This window comes from Lactuca saligna, chromosome 6 (genome assembly GCF_052625555.1).
Source record: "Lactuca saligna cultivar CGN05327 chromosome 6, ASM5262555v1, whole genome shotgun sequence".
NCBI lineage: Eukaryota > Viridiplantae > Streptophyta > Magnoliopsida > Asterales > Asteraceae > Lactuca > Lactuca saligna.
Window position 1 is genome coordinate 45,827,501 of NC_136422.1, and position 20,959 is coordinate 45,848,459.

General features: G+C 31.9%; 1 protein-coding gene across 1 annotated transcript; it reads left to right on the forward strand.

Annotated features, from left to right (window-relative positions):
- Window positions 1-7,834: 7,834 nt before the first annotated feature.
- On the forward strand, window positions 7,835-11,387 carry LOC145001666 (serine carboxypeptidase-like 51). The gene is made up of 13 exons (XM_078961019.1): window positions 7,835-8,030; window positions 8,129-8,223; window positions 8,307-8,414; window positions 8,507-8,747; window positions 9,082-9,125; window positions 9,228-9,295; window positions 9,438-9,543; window positions 9,951-10,150; window positions 10,242-10,311; window positions 10,395-10,445; window positions 10,526-10,578; window positions 10,661-10,793; window positions 11,121-11,387. Exons 1-13 carry the CDS (start codon window positions 7,898-7,900, stop codon window positions 11,229-11,231), a joined length of 1,413 nt encoding a protein of 470 aa, XP_078817145.1. The 5' UTR covers window positions 7,835-7,897; the 3' UTR covers window positions 11,232-11,387.
- Window positions 11,388-20,959: the final 9,572 nt, after the last annotated feature.

Here is a 20,959-nt window from a genome sequence, read left to right on the forward strand (position 1 = left end):
AGATTTTAAAAGCACCCATTAAAATACACTTTTCAAAACTATTTTCCCGTTTATTTTAGAGTAAATTATAGAAATGATCCTTGAGCTTTGGTCTGATTAAATTTTTGGTCCATAAGTTAAAAAGTTACTAAGTTTTAATCCCTAAGTTAAAAAATTAATAGGTTGTATCTTTGTGGTTTATATATATATATATATATATATATATATATATATATATATATATATATATATATATATATATATATATATATATATATATATATATAACAGTTTTGGTCATTTGGGATAAAAAGACTAAGGCCCCGTTTGATATGCATCTGACTGAGTCAAGTCAGACGTTTTTGGTGACTCGGTCAGCAAAATGTGTTTGATTGTCCAACTTTGGCTATCTGACTCGGTAAGAAATGTCTGACTGAGAAAGGAGTTGGCAGGAGGCTGACTAAAAGAAAGTAAAACTTTACAAAAATACCTTTGGCCTTGGATAAAAACAAGTAAAATGAGAGGTTACAAGAATTGAACTCAAGTCTCCCTATACATATAATGATGTTTACCAGCAAGCTAAAGAGTTTTTTATATTTTAATCTCTAAAATACTATATTTAATGTCTATTATGCTGGAAGTTTTTGTATACATTATTATTATTATTATTATTATTATTATAATTATTATTATTATTATTATTATTATTATTATTATTATTATTATTATTATTATAAAGCACATCAGGGTAAAACGGTCATTTTAGATCAGTCAGCACTAGGGATGAGTTTTGGAACCGAAAAACCGGACCGGAACCGGTATAACCGGAAAATGCTTAAACGGTCCGGGTATTGGGTTTCAAAATTACTCATATCCGGGTTCCGAGTATTTCGGGTATGGGTCTAACGGTCTGGTTATTCCGGGTTTTTTAACCGGATTTGTTAAAAAAACCGGAACCGGGTTAAATGGACCGGGTCCGGGTTTAGTGGGCCAAAGAACCAATTAAGATGTAGAACCGATATAGATTTGGAACCGGAATACAATTAGTTTTTTCCCCCGTGCCCTCCAAGTTCGTAATCGTCGGAACTCGGAAGAAAAAAAATCAATCGCTCACAGAAGATCATCAAATCAAGTCGTCAATTTTCATCCAGTTCTTCAATCGATTTGTAGCGGCACTTGATCATTCAGTATTTCAGTTCCTCACTCGATTTGCGCTGATAAAGAAGCCGATACACTATTCATCAGTTCTTCATCCAGTTCTTCAATCGTTTTTCAGCGGCACTTGATCATTCAGTATTTCAGTTCCTCAATCAAAAAATGCCGATACACTATTCATCAGTTCATCATTCAAGTCGACAATCATCAAATCAATTTCCTACAATCATTCCCAATTGAACTTCAAATCAATCTCCTACAATCAATTAAAGACCAATGGTGGACAATTGGGTAGATAACAATGAAGCTACACAAGTAAGTTGTCAAATTACAATGCATATTGGATTTGAGATCCTAATCTTGATAACTTTATATATTTTTGAATACCTAGATCAAAGTATCTCACCTGATATGATATGTTGTTTGAAATTGAATGGGTTATTCACGTTATTAATTACAAAGCAGCAGGCCAACAACCTTTAAAATAATATGTAGCATGTTGTCAATAGCCACCAATGTATTCGACTGTTGTCAATAGCCACCAAGAAGTTGCGAAGTAGACTGATGATGCAATTATTGTCCCCACCAACTTCTTTATGCACCAAAAACGAGTATAAATTAGTTTTTTTTGTTAAAGATTATATAATTAGTTTGAACTATTTGTAAGTCTGTTTTATTATGTGAAATAGTGCAAAAACATAAATATATTTACCTGGACAATGAACATGGACTTTGGTGGGATTTTCATATAATGTCCAAGCTTAAAATCTTGGAGGAACATGATGGCTTGTTGCTTTCTCTTTGGATGACATTGTTATAGTTGGGTAAAATTCTTAAACTATAATGATGTAACATAAATAAATGTAAGTAAGATGCTATAATAAACAACCAATAAAAGTACATTGCTAATTTTTGAATTTAACCATTCTTTATACTTTGAAAAAATAAGGTTCTCAAAGAACTGAGTGCATACCTTCCATGGAAGAGTGCGACATGAGAGAGTGTGGCAGCCAATGTGGCAAAATTTAGACCATAAGCAAACGTGAAAAAGATACTAAGGTGGATTTGGCTATAATCGTTATATCCTTGTTTGTCAAATGAGAAGGTTGTGGAATTTAAAACTCTTGAAACATTATATTTTCCTCCTTGTGCATCAAACACATGAGAAGAGTAAATCGGGAACCGCTTGGCTTCATAACAATTATTCCAATAAGCAATGGGAACCATTATGTATACAACTATTATATAACCGGCTAATATGTTCATGATCACTGTTGTTGTATTTTAATTGTGTTTTTATTGTTATTTATTGTAGTTTGATGATGACGAGGTGTTTGTTAACAACAGTCAACAAGAAATCAATGAGGAACCAACACAAAAGAGAAAAAGAGTAGGGAAAACAAGGTCCGATTGTTGGAAATCATTTGAGAAGATTTTTATTGATGGAGTTCGGCATGGAAAGTGCAAATGGTGTGAGAGGGTTCTCAAAGCCGACGAGAATAATACCGGTACGTCTAACTTAAATAAGCATGCAAAGAATTGTAAACAAAACCCCGAGAATTTGAAAAACCAACAAACATTACAATTTAAAAAAGAACCAACCGGGGAGGGTAGTGTTAGCACTTGGAAACATGAAGACAAACGAATTAAAAAGGTTATGTTGAATTTATTTGGGTGGTCTACCTTTTAAATTTGTAGAAAATGAGGCCTTTATTGAATACACAAACGCACTAAACGGGAAGGTGGTTGTACCTTGTCGAACAACAATTTCAAAAAAAGTGTCACTTTATTATCAAGAAGAAAGAAATAAGTTGGTAACATTGTTATGTAATCCACTTAACACGGTTCATACCGCACACTTTATTGATGATAATTGGGAGATGCACAAAAGGATAATCAACTTTAAAGAATTAGATAGTCAACGGGGGGAAGATATCAGAAAAGAAGTGTTGAAATGTATTCAAGGGTGGGGTATTAAAAATGTCATGACTTGTACGGTTGATAATGCAAGTTCTAATGACAAAGCAATAGAGTTTCTAAAAAACAAATTACCAAACTTGTACAATGAAGGAAAACACTTTCACATTAGGTGTATGGCACACATTATCAATCTAATTGTGAGAGACGGGATGAATAAAAATGACGAGAGTGTTAAATGTTTGCAAAACGCCGTAAGATATATTAGAAAGTCCACACAACGGATTGCTCTATTTAAAAAGTGCATGAAAGCCGTCGGGGTGGAATCAACCAAATTTTTGTGCAACGATTGTCCCACTCGTTGGAACTCAACTTACGACTTATTGAAGATCGCGGTGGATTTAGAAAAAGCTTTCTATGAGTATGAAATGGAAGGTAATTTTTTTTCTGCATTCTTGCTGAATTTTTAGCTCTATTTAAACTGTCATATCTACTTCGTTATGAGTCCGTTTGGGCTGATTTTTTTTTTAAAATTATAGTTCATTGTTTGGCAATAGTTATAGACTTTGGAAACACCTAATTTGCATGTGTTTTGAGTAAGTTACAGCCCTCCAAAAATGATATATCAAAGCTGTTTTGAATATGTTAACAACATTATTTTAGAACTTTTCGTTAACTTTAAGCTGTCATATCTACTTTGTTATGAGTCCGTTTGGGCTGATTTTTTTTTAAATTATAGTTCATTGTTTGGCAATAGTTATAGACTTTGGAAACACCTAATTTGCATGTGTTTTGAGTAAGTTACAACCCTCCAAAAATGATATATCAAAGCTGTTTTGAATATGTTAACAACATTATTTTAGAATTTTTCGTTAACTTTAAGCTGTCATATCTACTTCGTTATGAGTCCGTTTGGGCTGATTTTTTTTTTTAAAATTATAGCTTATTGTTTGGCAATAGTTATAGACTTTGGAAAAACCTAATTTGCATGTGTTTTGAGTAAGTTACAGCCCTCCAAAATGATATATTAATTATTTTTTTTGTAACATTTTTTTGATAGATCGTTCCTTTGCACGAGATGTGGTAACCCCCGTGAGTGAAGATTTTGTAACTTGTCGAGCAATGGTCTCTTTTCTTGAGAAGTTCAAGGTGAAAATAGAATTGGTGTCGACGACTTCAAAACCATTGGCAAATCGGTTTTTTGGAGAAGTATGTGGCATTTACAAACATATACGGGTTTGGTCAAAAAACAAACGATTTTATTCAATTGGGAAGGATATGATAGAAAAATATGAGAAGTATTGGGGAGATTTTGAAAATTTGAATGACTACATGTACTTTGTGACTATCTTGGATCCGCAAATGAAGACAGAATTTTTTAGACATGCTTTTGAAACATTGATCAAGTACAAGATGCTGGAAAATAAACCCCTTTTCGAATTAGATATTACTGCGAAGACTAAGTCTTTAATCAAGGATATTGAATCGAGATTTGAGAACTTTTTTAATTGTTACAATACCAACTCTAATGTACCATTTGAAACCGGTGGTAGTCAAGATGCTATGCATATTGATGATGATGACGACTTTGTGGGTGACTATTTTGCTCAATCGGTGAATTCATCGGCTTTAAAGGAAACGGAATTAACACGATACTTGAACGAAGGACAAACCCAAGGCGTTAAGGACTTTGATATATTGATTTGGTGGAAAAATAACGCATCTCGTTACCCAATTCTCTCGCGGATGGCAAAAGGTATAATTTTAATTACTTATATTTTTATTATAATGTAGTATAATTTAACATTATATGTTTATGTTATTAGATCTTTTGGGCATTCAAATATCTACCGTGGCTTCCGAGTCCGCTTTTAGTACAAGCGGTCGCATAATTGATAGTTACCGAGCAAACTTGTCCGCACCTATAATAGAGGCTTTGGTTTGCACCCAAGATTGGGTGAGGAAATCAAAGAAGCCAATTGTTGACAACATCGATGATATTCTTAAAGATGATGACATAGCTAAAGGTAGCAAACAAATTCATTTTATTATCTAATAACAAAACATTGGTTATATGCTAACTTTCATATTAATTTTTTTTTTATGATATGTATTAGAGTTGGAAGACGCCATACGCACCCAAAATGGAAATGGAAAAAGGCCGATAGATATTAACGAGTAGTTATACTATTTTTGTTTTTTTTTTGTCGATAAATGATTATTGGTTTGTAAGTGTTTGTTTTGGTTGATTAATGTTTTTGAACTTGAATCAAATTTACTTGTTTGGTACTGTGCAATTGTGCATGTGGGTGTAAACAAGTATAAATGAATGATATTTTAATCAATGCATGCACATCCACATTCCACTTTATTATTTTTTTATTACTTTTATTTTAATCAATGACTTTCGTCATTTTAATAATCATTTTAATGAATGTTTCTTTTTATCCATGTTGTGGTAAAATAACAATGAAAAGAACATAACACAAGCGAAGAAGGGGATAATGGTTGGGTCCAAGTTCATGGTACCTATTGAACAATTCAAAATCAAAGTCTAATATTCAAAACAATTCAAATCAAAATTCTTAAACAATTAAGAACAAAACAACACTTATTCCTTGACCATCTTGTCGAGTTAACGCATCTTCAATCTCTATACATAAAACAAAAATAAACATATTTAGTATTAAAAAAAATGTTACCAAATAAATTAAAAGCACAAAACTTATTACCTAGCTATATTATTCGGATTTTTGGCACACGTACGACAATGTCTATTAGACTACTTGTACCGTGTCTTGATGGATCGACTTTAAGTATAGCGAAACAATACTTACACCTTGCTTGCCTTCGTTCAACCCCATCATTTTCTACTACCCACAACATATCAAAATGTTGCCAACATGTGGACCTCTCCTTCAAATTCAAATGCTAAACAAATTAAGTAAAAAAAAATCTAGGTAGATTTAAAGCATGTAAAAAATGAAGTATCAAAGTTATAAAACTAATAGATTCAAAACGGAACCTAATTGAAGTATAAAGACGTAAATTAGTCAATTGCTTTAAATGCATATTTGTATAAAATTAAAAAGAAACATACTTGAATTGGGAGGTTAGCTTCCATGAATGTTCTTGAAAAGAAAAAACAACTCAAAACTTTAAACTTAGAGAATAATAAGTTAAATGAAAATGTAGAGGTGGAAGGGCCTATTTATAATGAGAAGTTGTAAGATGTTGACAAAACATGAAAATTAAAAGATTGCTAATGTCAAAAAATTTGTCTCTTGCTTTTATGTTCAAATTTTCAAAGTTGAAGCCTTCAAGGTCAAAGATGCAAAAAAACAAGTTAGTGTGGTTGCAAATAAATAAATAACTAACAATTTAGAATTTCAACATATTTTAAATTAAAACACACAACCCAAAATAAATTATCCAATAGTCAAATACATAATTTCTTTAAAAAAAAAAAAAAAAAAAGTACAGTGATAAAAAAAATGGGTCAAACTACTCAACTTGATCAAATAAGGCACGTAAGTAACTATGAGGTGACGCAAATTTTTTTTAAACCAATATTGTTATATCTATTTATTTATTTATTTTTAAATAAATCAACGTCGTCAATAACCTAACAGCCTAAATGTAATTTTTTTATAACGGTTGAAAGATTATGGGTAATAAAAAAAAATCTGGGTTTTCCGGTTCTAAACTCATTTGACCCGGTTCTACTTTACCCACTTTTCTATTTCCGGGTTTTTCGGTTCTAGACCCACTTTACCCGGAATCGAACCGGACCTGGTTCCTATATATCGGTCCGGTTTCCGGTTCTTAAAAATATCGTTAAACGGTTCTGGGTTTTCCAGGTCCGGGTCCATCGGGTCCGGGTTTGGACCCACTTTCATCCCTAGTCAGCACATTCAGTTAAATGTACAATCAAACAACATAGTTTCTTACTCAGTCAGAACTTATTACTTAGATAGACATTTTTCAATCAGTACTTTCTCAATCAACAACTATCAAACGGCCCCAAACTTAATTTTTTTTTTCATTTTCTTTTAACAATTTATTATTATTATTATAATTATTATTATTATTATTATTATTATTATTATTATTATTAAAGATTAAAAGCAAGAATATATTGGTTGTTTTATACTTTATTTTTATTTAGTTTCTTATTAAAAACGTCTTGTATAAAAATTATATTAACCAAAAAATAATATAAGTGATAATAACAATTATTTTTATTATTTGGAATGTGAAATGTCTCAAAAAAAAACTATTCACCGATGACACTTTTCCTGGTATCATACCAGATGAAAATGTAGTTGTATATTATCTGTTTTTGGTATAACGAATCCAATGTAAGAAAATACATACCGAACAAACACAAAGACAATCAATAGACTTAGAACACATGTCCAATAAAACGCGAAAGTTCAAAAATTTCCATATTCGATTGACTAATGTGGTAACTGTTTTTTTGGAATATGTTCTTTAATAACAAACTAATCTTTTGCCGCCGCTTTGCGCGGGCCAATTGCTAGTGTGTGTGTGTGCGCGCGTGTGTGTGTGTGTATATATATATATATATATATATATATATATATATATATATATATATATATATATATATATATATATATATATATATATATTCAATGCACTTGCAACCGGTGGTCGACGTATTTTCTTTCCTTTGCTGTTTTTATGTATACTTAAATTAAGATACCTATTATGTCGACAATCATTGAAAGTTTTTTTCTTTTTCTTTTTTATATATAAATAACACTTGCACATCTATCTATGATATCATAATTTATTTGCGATTCTTTCAGCTTTTCTGCCAATGACAAAATTCCACCTTGTTGCTTTGACACTTTTTTCAGCTGTGCTGTTCTTCCTTTTCCATGGAGGATTCGCCATGGCTGCAGGGACGTCAGATGGATCAGAACAATGGGGTTACGTTGAAGTTAGACCTAGTAAGCTTCCATGATTCCATTCTCCTTAGATATCCCATTTTCCAAAATTAGATATTTTGACATTCTCGCGTGTTGTTTTGTGGTGTTTTTAAACACAGGAGCCCATATATTCTGGTGGTATTACAAAAGTCCTTATAGAACTCAAAATTCAAACAACCCATGGCCTATAATTCTTTGGTTACAAGGTGGACCTGTAAGTACTTTATACAAATGCAATAAAGCAAGTTTTATTCTTCAAAAATGTGTTAATTCGTGATTTTCGTGTGGGGTTTTTAGGGTGCGTCAGGAGTTGGGACTGGAAATTTTGAAGAGGTGGGTCCATTAAACTCTTTCTTGAAGCCAAGAAACTCTACATGGCTAAAGAAAGCAGATCTATTATTTGTGGTATGTGAATTTTTTTATTAGAAACTCTTATATTAAAGAATCTTTATTGAACTTTAATGATATTTTTTGATAATGTTTTGGTGTGAAATTAGGATAATCCAGTTGGTAGTGGATACAGTTATGTTGAAGACAAAAAGTTATTGGTGAAAACTGATGAGGAGGCTGCCATTGATTTAACGACATTATTGATTGAAATCTTTAATAGAAATGAAACCCTTCAAAAGAGTCCTTTTTATATAGTGGGAGAGTCTTATGGTGGTAAATATGCAGTCACTCTTGGATTGTCTGTTCTCAAGGCCATTGAAGATAAGAAGTTAAAGCTCATTCTTGGAGGTATACACGCTAGTTTTAATCAGGAATTTCGTAAAAACATCTACTTGTTTTGCTATATTTTGATGGGAACTTTAAATTACCAAGAAGAGCGTTAATGCTTTTAGAAACTCAGTGATTTTGGACAAAAGCATAAATGTAAGTGCACATAAAAGCTAAATACGTTTATTCAAAAACTCAATGTGAACTGTGTGGGGTAGTTTTAAATTTTTATTCAACATAGATTGGATTCCTTGTAAGCACTCACATATGATGTTTTTGGACCTATGCTCACAGGTTTGTGTAAAAATAACGTTTGGTAACTCTTTTTTTAATGGATTTAATGATTTATCTTCAGGTATTGCATTGGGAGATAGTTGGATCTCACCTGAAGATTATGTGGTACTTTATTCTCTTTTTAGCTTGTTTGAACAAATACGAACCTCTAGAACATATCAAACATGATTTTAAATTTTCAAAAACTTTTGAAATTGGAAATATTAGGTATCATGGGGTCCTCTTCTGAAGGATGTTTCAAGGATAGGCGGCAATGGCTTGATCGAAGCAAACAGGTTGGCCTTCCTCCATTAGCAACTGTGGGAATTGTGATGTTTCTATGTGTGTAATTGGCTATGTTGACTTATTATTCCTCTGAATTTGATTGCTTTTTTTTTTTTTTTTTTTTTTTTGTGACAAACCCATCTCATGAAACAGTATAGTAAAGGTAATAAAGAGACAAATAGCAAATGGAAAACTAAAAGATGCCACAGAAACATGGAGTGATCTTGAAAGAGTGATTAGTGCCAATAGCAACTCTGTTGTATGTTTTACTTTCCCCTTTTAAAAAAAGGTTAAATTACAAAACTAATAATAATAATAATAACTATATTTGGGTAGTTTTACGGTTTCACGATTAATATCTTAATTTTCGAGTCAAATGATAAAAGTTTCATACATCTTTTCCTAATTGACAATTTTGATATGTTACATTAGGTTTGGCTAGTAATTTGTTATTCAGATTACCCATGTAATTATCATTTAGACCTATTATATAATAATATGGTAAAATGGTTAACTTGTCTTAATTTTTTATGGTTTAATTAGAATAAATGAAAGCGTTTAAACTGAAAAATTACCCAAAATATAGATTAATTTTGTGCAATTTAATTTCCATTCTAAAGAAACACCTTTTTTCAATAAAGAAATGATTATTTGGATTAATTGTAGGATTTTTACAATTTCATGTTGGATTCGGGGATGGATCCAGTGTTAATGACATCAACATTACTAATGAGTGGAATCTCACAAAAGAGGTATTCAAGATATCTCGATTCATTGAAGATATCTCCAGGTATAGATAGTGGTCTTGGTCTTTTGATGAATGGTGCCATCAGAAAGAAACTTGGGATTATTCCAAATAATGTGGAGTGAGTCTATGTTTTATATTTTCTTTTATATAATTTAAAACAAATATTCATTAAGGAAACTTTTAAATTAGAATATATATGTGGATTATAGATGGGGAGGACAGTCCGATCTTGTTTTTACTTACTTAAAAGGCGATTTCATGCGACCCAGAATTAACGAGGCAAGATTTTATAATCTAAGAAGATGGTTTTACAACTTGGAAAAAGTTTATTCAAACATTGGTTTGTTTATTTTGTTAATTAGGTAGATGAACTCTTGAACAAGGGAGTCAATGTGACTATATATAATGGTCAAGTAAGATCCTTTTCCTCTTTAAAAGCTCGATTGATTTTGGGAATCTTTATTGTTGTCGTTTTGGTGGGAATTTTTTGTAGCTTGATGTTATATGTTCAACAAAGGGAACTGAAGCATGGGTTGAGAAGCTCAAGTAAGTTTCAATATGTGTACTTTCATGATCTTTATTCAATATGGAATTACTATTTACCCTTGAGTTTTCTTTGGTGTCACAGGTGGGAAGGGCTAAATACATTCTTGAGTCTTGATAGAACTCCAATATATTGTGGATATGATAAAATGACAAAAGGTTTCACCAAGTCTTACAAAAATTTACACTTTTATTGGATTCTTGAAGCTGGTCACTTTGTAAGTTTCACACTTACACCCTCTAAATCTGATTTTAACTACTCACATATTACCACAATAACACTATATATATATATATATATATATATATATATATATATATATATATATATATATATATATATATATATATATATATATATATATATATATATATATATATATATATCTTGCATCCAAATTCCAAACATCCTATATCAGTTGAATTAATAAATTGTAATACCATTTTTCTAACTTCTCTATGAATGATCGGTCATTTGAAAACAACCACTTTTACTCAAGAATATTATATTGAAATTGTTATGTTTTTGTGTTGCAATATTTCAGGTACCAGTTGATCAACCATGTGTGGCATTAGAGATGGTGGGAAGGATAACTCATTCCAGCGTGTCTACGAAGAAGATGAACTATAGAGAAAAATGGAAAATCATAAACTAAAAAGTACTTAGAACAAAATCAAGAAAGGGAGAGAGGCTACTAAAACAAAAATATGATTATATTCTGTATATCAACTGAATTTTGAAGTCACAATAATTACACAACATTTAAAAAATTAAAACTTTTGAAAATGAATTTAGGAGAAAGTATCTAGTATTTCCCTGCTTCACATATATAGGAAATAGTTTTGTCTCATATATTTTTATTTTATAGAAGTTACCTCTTTCACAATTGATTTTATGAGCTTGTTAGTTTATTAAAAAACAGACCAAAGTTTAATTTTAAGTGAAATGTTGTTGATAAATTGAGGTATATATTTTGATTTGAGAGAAACTAGGGAGTATGCCCATGCTCCATGTCGAACGGATGGTCTTGTTTTTGTTTCCAATGTGTTTCTCTCTTAATTTTTTTGGTATCGATCTACTGAAGCTATTTTCGATTATCCTATTGCATTATAAAGAAAATTAGTTCTGAATTTTAGCCTTCAAGATAAAGCTTGTCTTAGTTTCACTCCACCCTTCACAAATCTTTTTGCATGCTCATACATTAACTCTCAACTATTTGTTTCGTAGAAAATATTGTAATTATATGTTAATAAAACATTTTTCTCTTTTTTCTCAATCTTACGTAATAATATGTTAATAAATCGAAGAAATAAATCGGTTTTCATCGTATTACAACATTGTACTTTAAAAATCTACACAATTAACTATATCATTGCACTTTCAATTACTTTCTTATTATTGCATTGAAATATGCAATCTACTTTCATATATTTGTGTACGCTAGAAATAGCAATGTACTTTCATGTAACGCCCGATGTCAGTTATTTTCATTTTAGGCCTTAATATTTTAAGATTGTTGCAAATAAGGTCTTTACACTGGAAGTACAAGGCTATACGTTGGGTGTAAGTTAGCAGCTTGTGAAGCGTCAAAGGTGGAGTATACTGGGCATACACGTGAGTACGCTCGACGTACTCGTGCAACTCTTTAACCCTAAATTTTTAGGGTTGTGTGCCCTATTTAAACATCTTAATCCCCCTTAGACCTTCTTTTGATCAACCTTCATTCCTCTAAACCCTAAAATTGAAACCCTAGCACTTGTGAGTGAGATTTGAAGCTTGTGAGTGATTTTTGAGTATTCTTGGTAGTGAAGGAAGATCATTGAAGAAGTGGTGTTGCATTCAAGCTTTTGGATCCAGAATCTACATCTCCTTGTTCATCTTTTAAAGTTATAAAGTTCATACCTTAGAACTTTCATCGCTAGATCTTGTTTAAGTTTAGATTTATGTTCATTTTGTCTTAAATCCTTGATCCTTTAGAGTATGGAATAATCCAACGCATATGAGTTTTCCTTTGTGATGGTTTAGGGTGCATAGAGTCATAAAAATGCTAGCTTGGCATTTTCCTTTCTTCCATGCATGAGTTATGGAGTTTTTGGTGAAGTGAAATGTTAGGGTTTTGGGATTAAGCTCTATTTATCCATGCAAAGGCATAAAGTTAGAGACTTTATGGATTAGGATACCTTTTAGAGTCAAGTCTGAGGATTGGGTAAAGTGTCTTAATGATTAAGACCTTAAAAATTGAGTTTTGGGATAATCCACATACGTCGTGCGTAATTCTGGCTATACCCAGCGTAGCCAGGTGCGAACCCAATCCTTTCATGACTTGCGCTCTACGACCATCATAGAGCTGAGTACATCGCACATAATGGTCAGAGTTTTGACCTTTGACTTTTGTTGAATTTTTGACCAATTGTACCTTAGGTGGATTTGTGAGGGTTTTTGGGTTTAGAAGGGGCAAAATGGTCTTTTGCCCTAAACGTGGATTAGAATTGGCTTGGGACTTGTGGAGTATGGAAAATTACCTTAATTATTAATCAGGGTTAATTCGTGTGATTAATAAGTGGAGTCTAGTTCCGACAGTTCAGGTGTGAGTTCTATCAGTCATCTATGCAAGGTTAGTATCCTCACTATTCTTACATGTGTGGTAGAATATATTTATATATGTGATGACCAACTGGGTCTATGTGTTATTACTATGATATGTGTTTTTGTGTATGCTGAGACTTCGGGTAGTCTCCAAAGTTGTTGAAAACATACATGACGTGCTGCTTGTCCACTGAGACTTTGGGTGGTCTCCATGGTTGTTGATAATCCGTAGTTGTTTATTTTATGATGTGGTATATGTGGTGTTTTGGGGAACTCAATAAGCTTCATGCTTATAGTTGTTGATTAAATGTGTTTCAGCTACTTTTAAGGATCGTAGAGACGAAGGTTTGATTGTACATATTTGCCTGCAATTTATGGTTCTGAATATATTGGGACACTCTGATATTTTGATGATGATCTAGATTTTATTTTCTTGAGATGGTTTTTATGAGCAATGTTTTATATGAATTTAAAATGAAAATTTTGTTTTGGAAATTTGGATGTTACAAATTGGTATCAGAGCCCTGGTTTGAGGGATTTGGATAAACACTTGTGGGATTCCAAAATCAAAGTAAGGATCTAATAAAAACTTTTTAAAAAGAAACAAAGAATTTCAAAGGAGAAAAGCTGGATGAAGTAGTGTGTAAAATCAGCCAAAGCTCAAGCGATAGTTTCCTAAAATATATCTACTTATTTTATGTGTAGTGTCGATTTGTTATCTTGTAAATTAATAGAACTACATGCTAGTTGATAGGCTAAGGATCCCTCAGATACTAGAGTTTCCTCATCTGTGATGCCTTTAGCCTAGGAGGTTGCTTTTATAAGATTGGACCTATCATTTCTATTTTCTTGGTGTATGTTTTAGGAATATACATGGATAATATTTTATAGCCTTAGAATGTATGATTTAGCCTGTCTTTCTGTTCCTTGTTTGGTTGTGGAATTAAATTAGAATCACTTATTCGACTATATATCAAGTCTTGTTTTGTGTACAATTAGCATACGTGAAGTAAATGCCGAGAATAATGGAGATCTTTGCGAGGTGGAGCAGTATTGAGGAGTAGTTGTGATATTCGCAAATGTATGGTCATTTTTAAAATTTTCATTTATGCTTATTTTAAATTAGAGTACTTCTTTTATAACGGAATTGGTCCTAAAAATATTATTTCAGTATGAGATACTATTAACATTAAACACATCTGAAGAAACGTTCAACATTGATATCTTTTCAAAACTTGGGATGTCATAACTGATACAAAATAGAAGCATAAACAGATCTTACATTTATTTACACTAATGATCTATATCTTCTTTAATCTCTCATTGTAATGTATATTCACATTGATACCTGTGATACAAACAAACCGAGTGGGTCAAGTTGGGAAATCTAGCGAGTACATAGGGTTTTTAACCCATAATAATATAGTTAATTATCAAATAATTAACTGAATTTCCCATCCTCGTTATCATCTTTAATCTTAAGGATCTACCTTACAGATCTTTTATGTTGACAGTACTAGTTCATGGATTCTTTTGTAATACTTGTCAATAGGCTGTTGTTCTATCTTCCTTACTAAGGGTTTGTCCTAAGGAATAGACACAGATTTCATCGTTGTTACTTTTTATCTAATAGACACTAAGTCTATAGCTTCCAGTGTTTATCTGGTAGGAACTAAGTCCATAGTTGCCCATTTTTATGCAGTAGGCACTAAGTTCATAGCTGCCAGTGTTTATGCATGGAATCCATCGTTGCTAGTGTTCTACGGGATGGTCATGAATTGTCTGGTGGTTTTCACCTTTACTTTGTTAGGTGATTATATCATTGGTAAACTGGTACCATTTCCACATCATTGTCACACTAGTATCCTTTCTACGTTTGTGGAATTTTATCATTGCCTATATATTTCATTTTACTATGGCACCTATTACTACCCTTCGTTACCCAATGTATTATATCCATAAACATACATATATGATATAAATCATTTAACTTATCTTAAACGTAGTCAGAATCTATAAAACTGTAGTCAAATAATGTCAAAGAGTAGTCAAATTGTCATATAACTTACACAAAAATATTGTTTGCGGTTTTGAGCCTATATTTTTTACAGCTACTTTTTCTTGAACATGTTAATTTTTGTTAAAAAAAAAAGTATGTGTTGCATTTATATAAATATAACTTAAAAAAAGAGCATTGTTATATAAGGCAGGGTTTTCTAAAATGGAAATGTTTTTTATTAAATGAGTATCTCACAACCTATTACATAATTAAATTGGTTTCCACAGACTAGGAAACTATTTGGGATACAAATTTAATTCACGGTCGATAAAATCCCCTCTAATTCTAACAACATATATTAGACGGTTCCGTTCTACTTGAAGCTTATCAAACTCCGTATTTCCATCTCGAATCCACTTCTTAGCTTCTTTCATTTTTTTTTGTAGTTTCAGCAATCCATTTTTCTTTTTCAATTACTTGATCTGCTAGGTCGTTTGCACGTTGGTTGAGTTTGCCACTAATTTGAGAGTCCCTTTCGTTAGCTTCTTCAGTGGCCTTCATAGCTTGGAAAATAGGGGTGCAAACGAGCCAAGCTACTCGGGATCGGCTCGTTAAAAGCTCGACTCGAAATTGGTTTTAAACAAGCCCGAGCCAAGCTCGAGCTTAATATTAAGCTCGTTTATTAAGCGAGCTCGAGTTCGAGCCTATGTCACTAAGCTTGATTAGGCTCTGGAGCCTAAACGAGCATTTATATAATATAATTTATTATTATTTTCACATATTAAGATAAAAACATATTTGGAAAATTATGAATTTCGGGTGTTAGTAAACGAGCTTCTTAACAAGCTTGAGTCGAGCTTAAACTTATTTAGGCACATCAAATGACAAACAAGCTGATCCCGAGCCCAACCCGAGCTTGTATAATTCTTTACTAGCCTGAGTCGATCTAAGTAAAAGAAATCTCGAATCAAGCCGAGCTCGAGCTCGAGCCTTGTATAACTTAAACGAGCCTGACCAGGCTCGGGATCGACTCGGCTCGTTTGCACCCCTATTGGAAAATGTCGTCAGGCATGTTATCTAGGAGTGGGAAATATTGGCCTTCCGGAATTGGGTTGTTATCCGAACTAACATAACAATCTCCTTCTTCTTCACAATGCTAAACACCGAACTCGGATGAATTCATTCTCAATTTTTGAATGTTGTAATGTATCACGTTTTAGATGTAAGTTAGTTGCATATTAATAGTATGAGACCAACATAAAATTACTATTTGAAAGAACAATTTTACTGTTCGAAATGACAAAACATTATGCACACTAGAAACTAGTAGTCAAAATTTATGAAATCATTGTGAAATAATGTGAATGAGTAGTCAAATTGGAGTATAAATTACATAAAAATATTGTTTGAATTTTACAATAACTATATATTTTAGATGCTATTATTTGTTAAACAAGAGTAAATGTTGCAGTGCAATTTCTTTAAATTTTACCACCTAATGCTTAGTAAATATTGTTTGATTTAAACCACCTAATGTAATATAAACAGTATGATTTTGTAAAATGGAAATGTTCATTACCAACTACAATAACGCTTACAAACGTAAACAATTACGATTTCAAATATTATATGCTTTCATAGGGATTAAAACCACAATCTTAGGTTACTCCACATTGATTTAAAAAGATAAGTAGTAGCAAATAATAGTCAAATAGGAGTACATAGGGATTAAAACAACCATCAACGGCTCTGGTATTTCCCATTAAGATGCAGGGGGAACAACATTCACATTTCTATTTTGGTATGTAGTTCGAAACACATCAGCCCGATGATATATTTGAACCATATCGGTTAATTTCGTGTTGTTTTTATAACGTGCTGTAGCAATAGCATGACCACATGTTATACCTAGACTGCACTATTTCCCACAAGAGCATGTGTGTCGATTAAGATCTACAACACATCTTATTTATAGATCAAAAACTCGGAAAATATCAGAGGGGAACGGAGATGGGATCTCAGGTGGGATTTTAGTTAATTTCCAACGTAGAGACTTTTGCATCCTCCTGTGAATGACCATCTCTGCATAAAGGGTGAATACGGGGTTCAACATCCCTGAAAAGTAAAAGGATAGTCAATTATGGATATTTTAATGGTTTATAAAAACTTGCTAAATTACCTCCCACAACATTGCATTCTGCAGACATCTGTTGGATGTACTGAACAATTGCATCAATTAGCATTATTATCGGTACATTGCGTTGAGTAACTGACAAACACCAATGGGAATTCTGGAATATTAATGTTTAGTACATTCCAATGTATATTAGGGAAATAGGCATGTGCCCATTTTGTTTTTCCGATGTTGGCAAGAACCTCACGTGCATCATGACGTAACTTAGAAAATGGTTTTTGAAAATCTTGCGTGGTATATGCTTTGCATGCACAGAAGAACAAGTAGTCTAAATTTGTGCTTTGACCAATTCTTAAGCTACAATAAATCAACACACTCTTAGATGAATAACCATGATAAGCATCAGGGAATACCTGACCCACAAAAGAAGAAACGATATCGTCTATATTGATTATGAACGCAACTTCCCTCCCCTCTCCGATAGCATCCTTCAACTTCATAAGGATCCAACTGCAGGAGTTAACATTATTTGCCACCCCGATACCAAATGTTATTGGCGTAGTGTTGTTGTTTCCATCCATAACAATCGCTATGAACATTGAATAAGATACTCTCCTCGAATACGAACAGTGCCTATGAAGATAACGGGAAGCATGCATCCTAAGAATGTGTTGATCTATTTCATATATTGTACAACATGATTATTAGTTTTTAAACTAATATAAATCTTTTTTGCACAAAAAATAAACAAATGGAAAGTACATTACCACACATCGAATAGCGACAAAACATAGTTGGAACCGATCCAAAACATCGGTTTTGATGTAAGTGTAACTATGGGGATTTCTACGCTGAATGTTGTGGAGGTAAACAAGCAAGTTGGTAAAGCTTTCTTCATGGTCATTGTATGAGAAACTCATCTTTAATGTTGACGAGTTAAACATGAATTTAGCGATAAGGATGATTTAAATCACTTCAAAAGCAATTAAAAGAAATAAAGTAGTAGTCAAATGCTTGTAGATAGTAGTCAACACATATACCACAGTAGTCCAATTACAACCATGTGTCCGAAATTCATTGTACGATAAGACAACACTTAAAGTAGTAGTCAAATGCTAGTAGACAGTAGTGAATGCCTATAATGCAGTAGTCCAACTATAATCATGTGTTTGAAATTCACCGTAGGATAAGACAACACTTAAAGTAGTAGTCAAATGCTAGTAGACAATAGTCAATGCCTATAATACAGTAGTTAAATTAAAATCATGTGTCCGAAATTCATTGTACGATAAGACAACACATAAAGTAGTAGTCAAATGCTAATAGACAGTAGTCAATACCTATAAAATAGTAGTCTAATGGCAGTATACAATTTAAGATATTTACGTTTCCACACTAATAAAAATTTACTTATCATAAACCAAAGAAATGACAATTTGCATTTGTGGGGCTCAAGGTATTATAAGGATCTCAAGAACTACCAACAACCATGGATTGTTATTTTACGCTTGTCATAAAGAGGTATTTGGGTTATCCTTTAATTATTTATATTATAATTTATTATTGAATATTTACACAGTATACATAATGTTTTTGATATTTATTTATGAGCCATCACAATCTGAGTTTATTTGTTGGGTGGATGAAGCAAGAGACAATAATTTGTTGATAATTTCTAACTTAGCTCGATCGAAGAAAAAGCTACAAAGCAAAATACTGCACTTGAAGATAGCATTACTTTGTAGTTGGATTTTGTTTTTTGGTGATGTTGTGTACAAGTTGTAAGCTAAATGTCCATCAAGTAACTTTATGTAGCACTTATCGGTTACTCTGTAAAATGTAATGTATGTTATTTATTTGCAATGATTTATGTTTCCATCTATGATAATTTGTTGTGCTATCATTTTCATACTTTATCATAAAATGGAAACATGGAATTATAACATATATACAATCGTTAAAATTCCGTAGAAACATTTTTTTTTTGAAGAAAAATGAACAAAATATATATAAAACCGTAGGTTTTAGGAAACATATAATTTTATACAAACCTACGGTTTCATTTTTTTCCAAAAAAAATCACAGAATCGAGAATATATACAAGTGTTTATTGGTTATAAACTTTTACGGTTTCACATTTTTTCTTTGAGTTTTTTGAAAAAAAAATCATGAAATAATACAATTCCTTACATGTTGCATCGAATTAAAAAAAAAACAAAAAAAAATTGTATGATTCATACGAAACCGTAGATGTACAAGTCGACATTGCACAATCTGTGCATTGCGCACTTGTACACCGTAGGTTTCTACGGGGGTGTTTTTTTTCGGTTTTTTTCAAAAAAAAAAAAAAACTTAACCTCGTATACAAAAACTACTCCTAATCAAGAACACGGTAAAATTTTGATGAAAAGTAGACAAACTTCGTTGTTCTTTGGGTACTCCGTGGAGAGAAAAAGTAGGCAAATCAACAAAACGATAGTGAAAAATATCGTAATCTGAAAATATTAGCATTATATACTTTGGACTAATGGACCACGAAAAAAGTAAATGGATCGTGAAACTGTAGTCCATTACCACAAAATAGTAAATTTCAAGTGTTGACCGTAGTCAACGTCCATTGACCGTAATCAACTGTATCTAAACTACTCTTTTGTAGGTTAGCTTTGGTTAATATATATTTTTTTTTTTTGCCATTTTTAGATAAATAATTAAGGATTTTTGCTAGATTTGTATTTAATGTAAATATAATTGGTTATTAATGTAACCCAAGATAATAATAGATTTATATCATACATCCCGTTACAAATCCGCCAATCCTAATACAATGTCATGAACTGCCTTAAAATATAAGTTTCTTTATTTGCCTGGAGAAAATAAATCCAAACAATATTTTAAGATTACAAAAGGAAAGAAGATTACACTTAACGCTTTCGAACTCTTTTAATCATAATATCATCTTTTCACCTTTTTCATTAAAATATCTACGTCAGTTTTTTTTATTAAAATTCATAAAAGTGTTGAGCAAGTTATTTATATACATATTTAAAGCATAACATGAACAGTAAATTTATAGCTTTTTTATTTTTTATTTTTTATTTTTATTTATTTATTTATTTATTTTGTTTTATTTTTTTTTTACTCTTTTGCCTCAAATGTTTTATCTGTTGCCATTTTTTCTAAGTTTTTGCTTTAAACCATTCTCATTTCTTTTATTTTACACAAAAGATCCTTAGGTTTTGTTGAATCCGACTTTTTTGGTCTATTTTTGTTTTTTGATATATATTAAAGTTTTTTTTTGCAGTGTTTCGCATGAGAGAGAATTGATTTATTTTCCATAAATGATCTTTAGTTTTGCTGAATCTTTTTTTTGGATTTTGAACAAAGCCCGAATCACCTACTAGTTGATTTAAAACCTCACAGCTCGAAATATCAATAAGGTTTTACACCGTGGAATATATGTTATATTTAAAACAAAACTTCAAGCCAATGCACTAAATCCATAATCTCCCTTAACTTTTGACAGTTTTACCACACGTAGCAGCCCTAGTCAGAAACCTCCTGCCACGTGCGCTCCACGTGCCGTCTCTACAGCCCCTCCATCCATGCAAGCTACACTTATATCCCAATCAATTCACTCCATCAACATCATCGATACACAACGTAA

Bases quoted from the DNA above. Each gene is read 5' to 3' on its own strand.
- LOC145001666 (XM_078961019.1), top strand. From the start codon at position 7,898: ATGACAAAATTCCACCTTGTTGCTTTGACACTTTTTTCAGCTGTGCTG. The intron at 8,415-8,506 runs GTATGTGAATTT...GTGTGAAATTAG, and splicing joins AAGCAGATCTATTATTTGTG to GATAATCCAGTTGGTAGTGG. The intron at 9,544-9,950 runs GTATGTTTTACT...GATTAATTGTAG, and splicing joins GTGCCAATAGCAACTCTGTT to GATTTTTACAATTTCATGTT.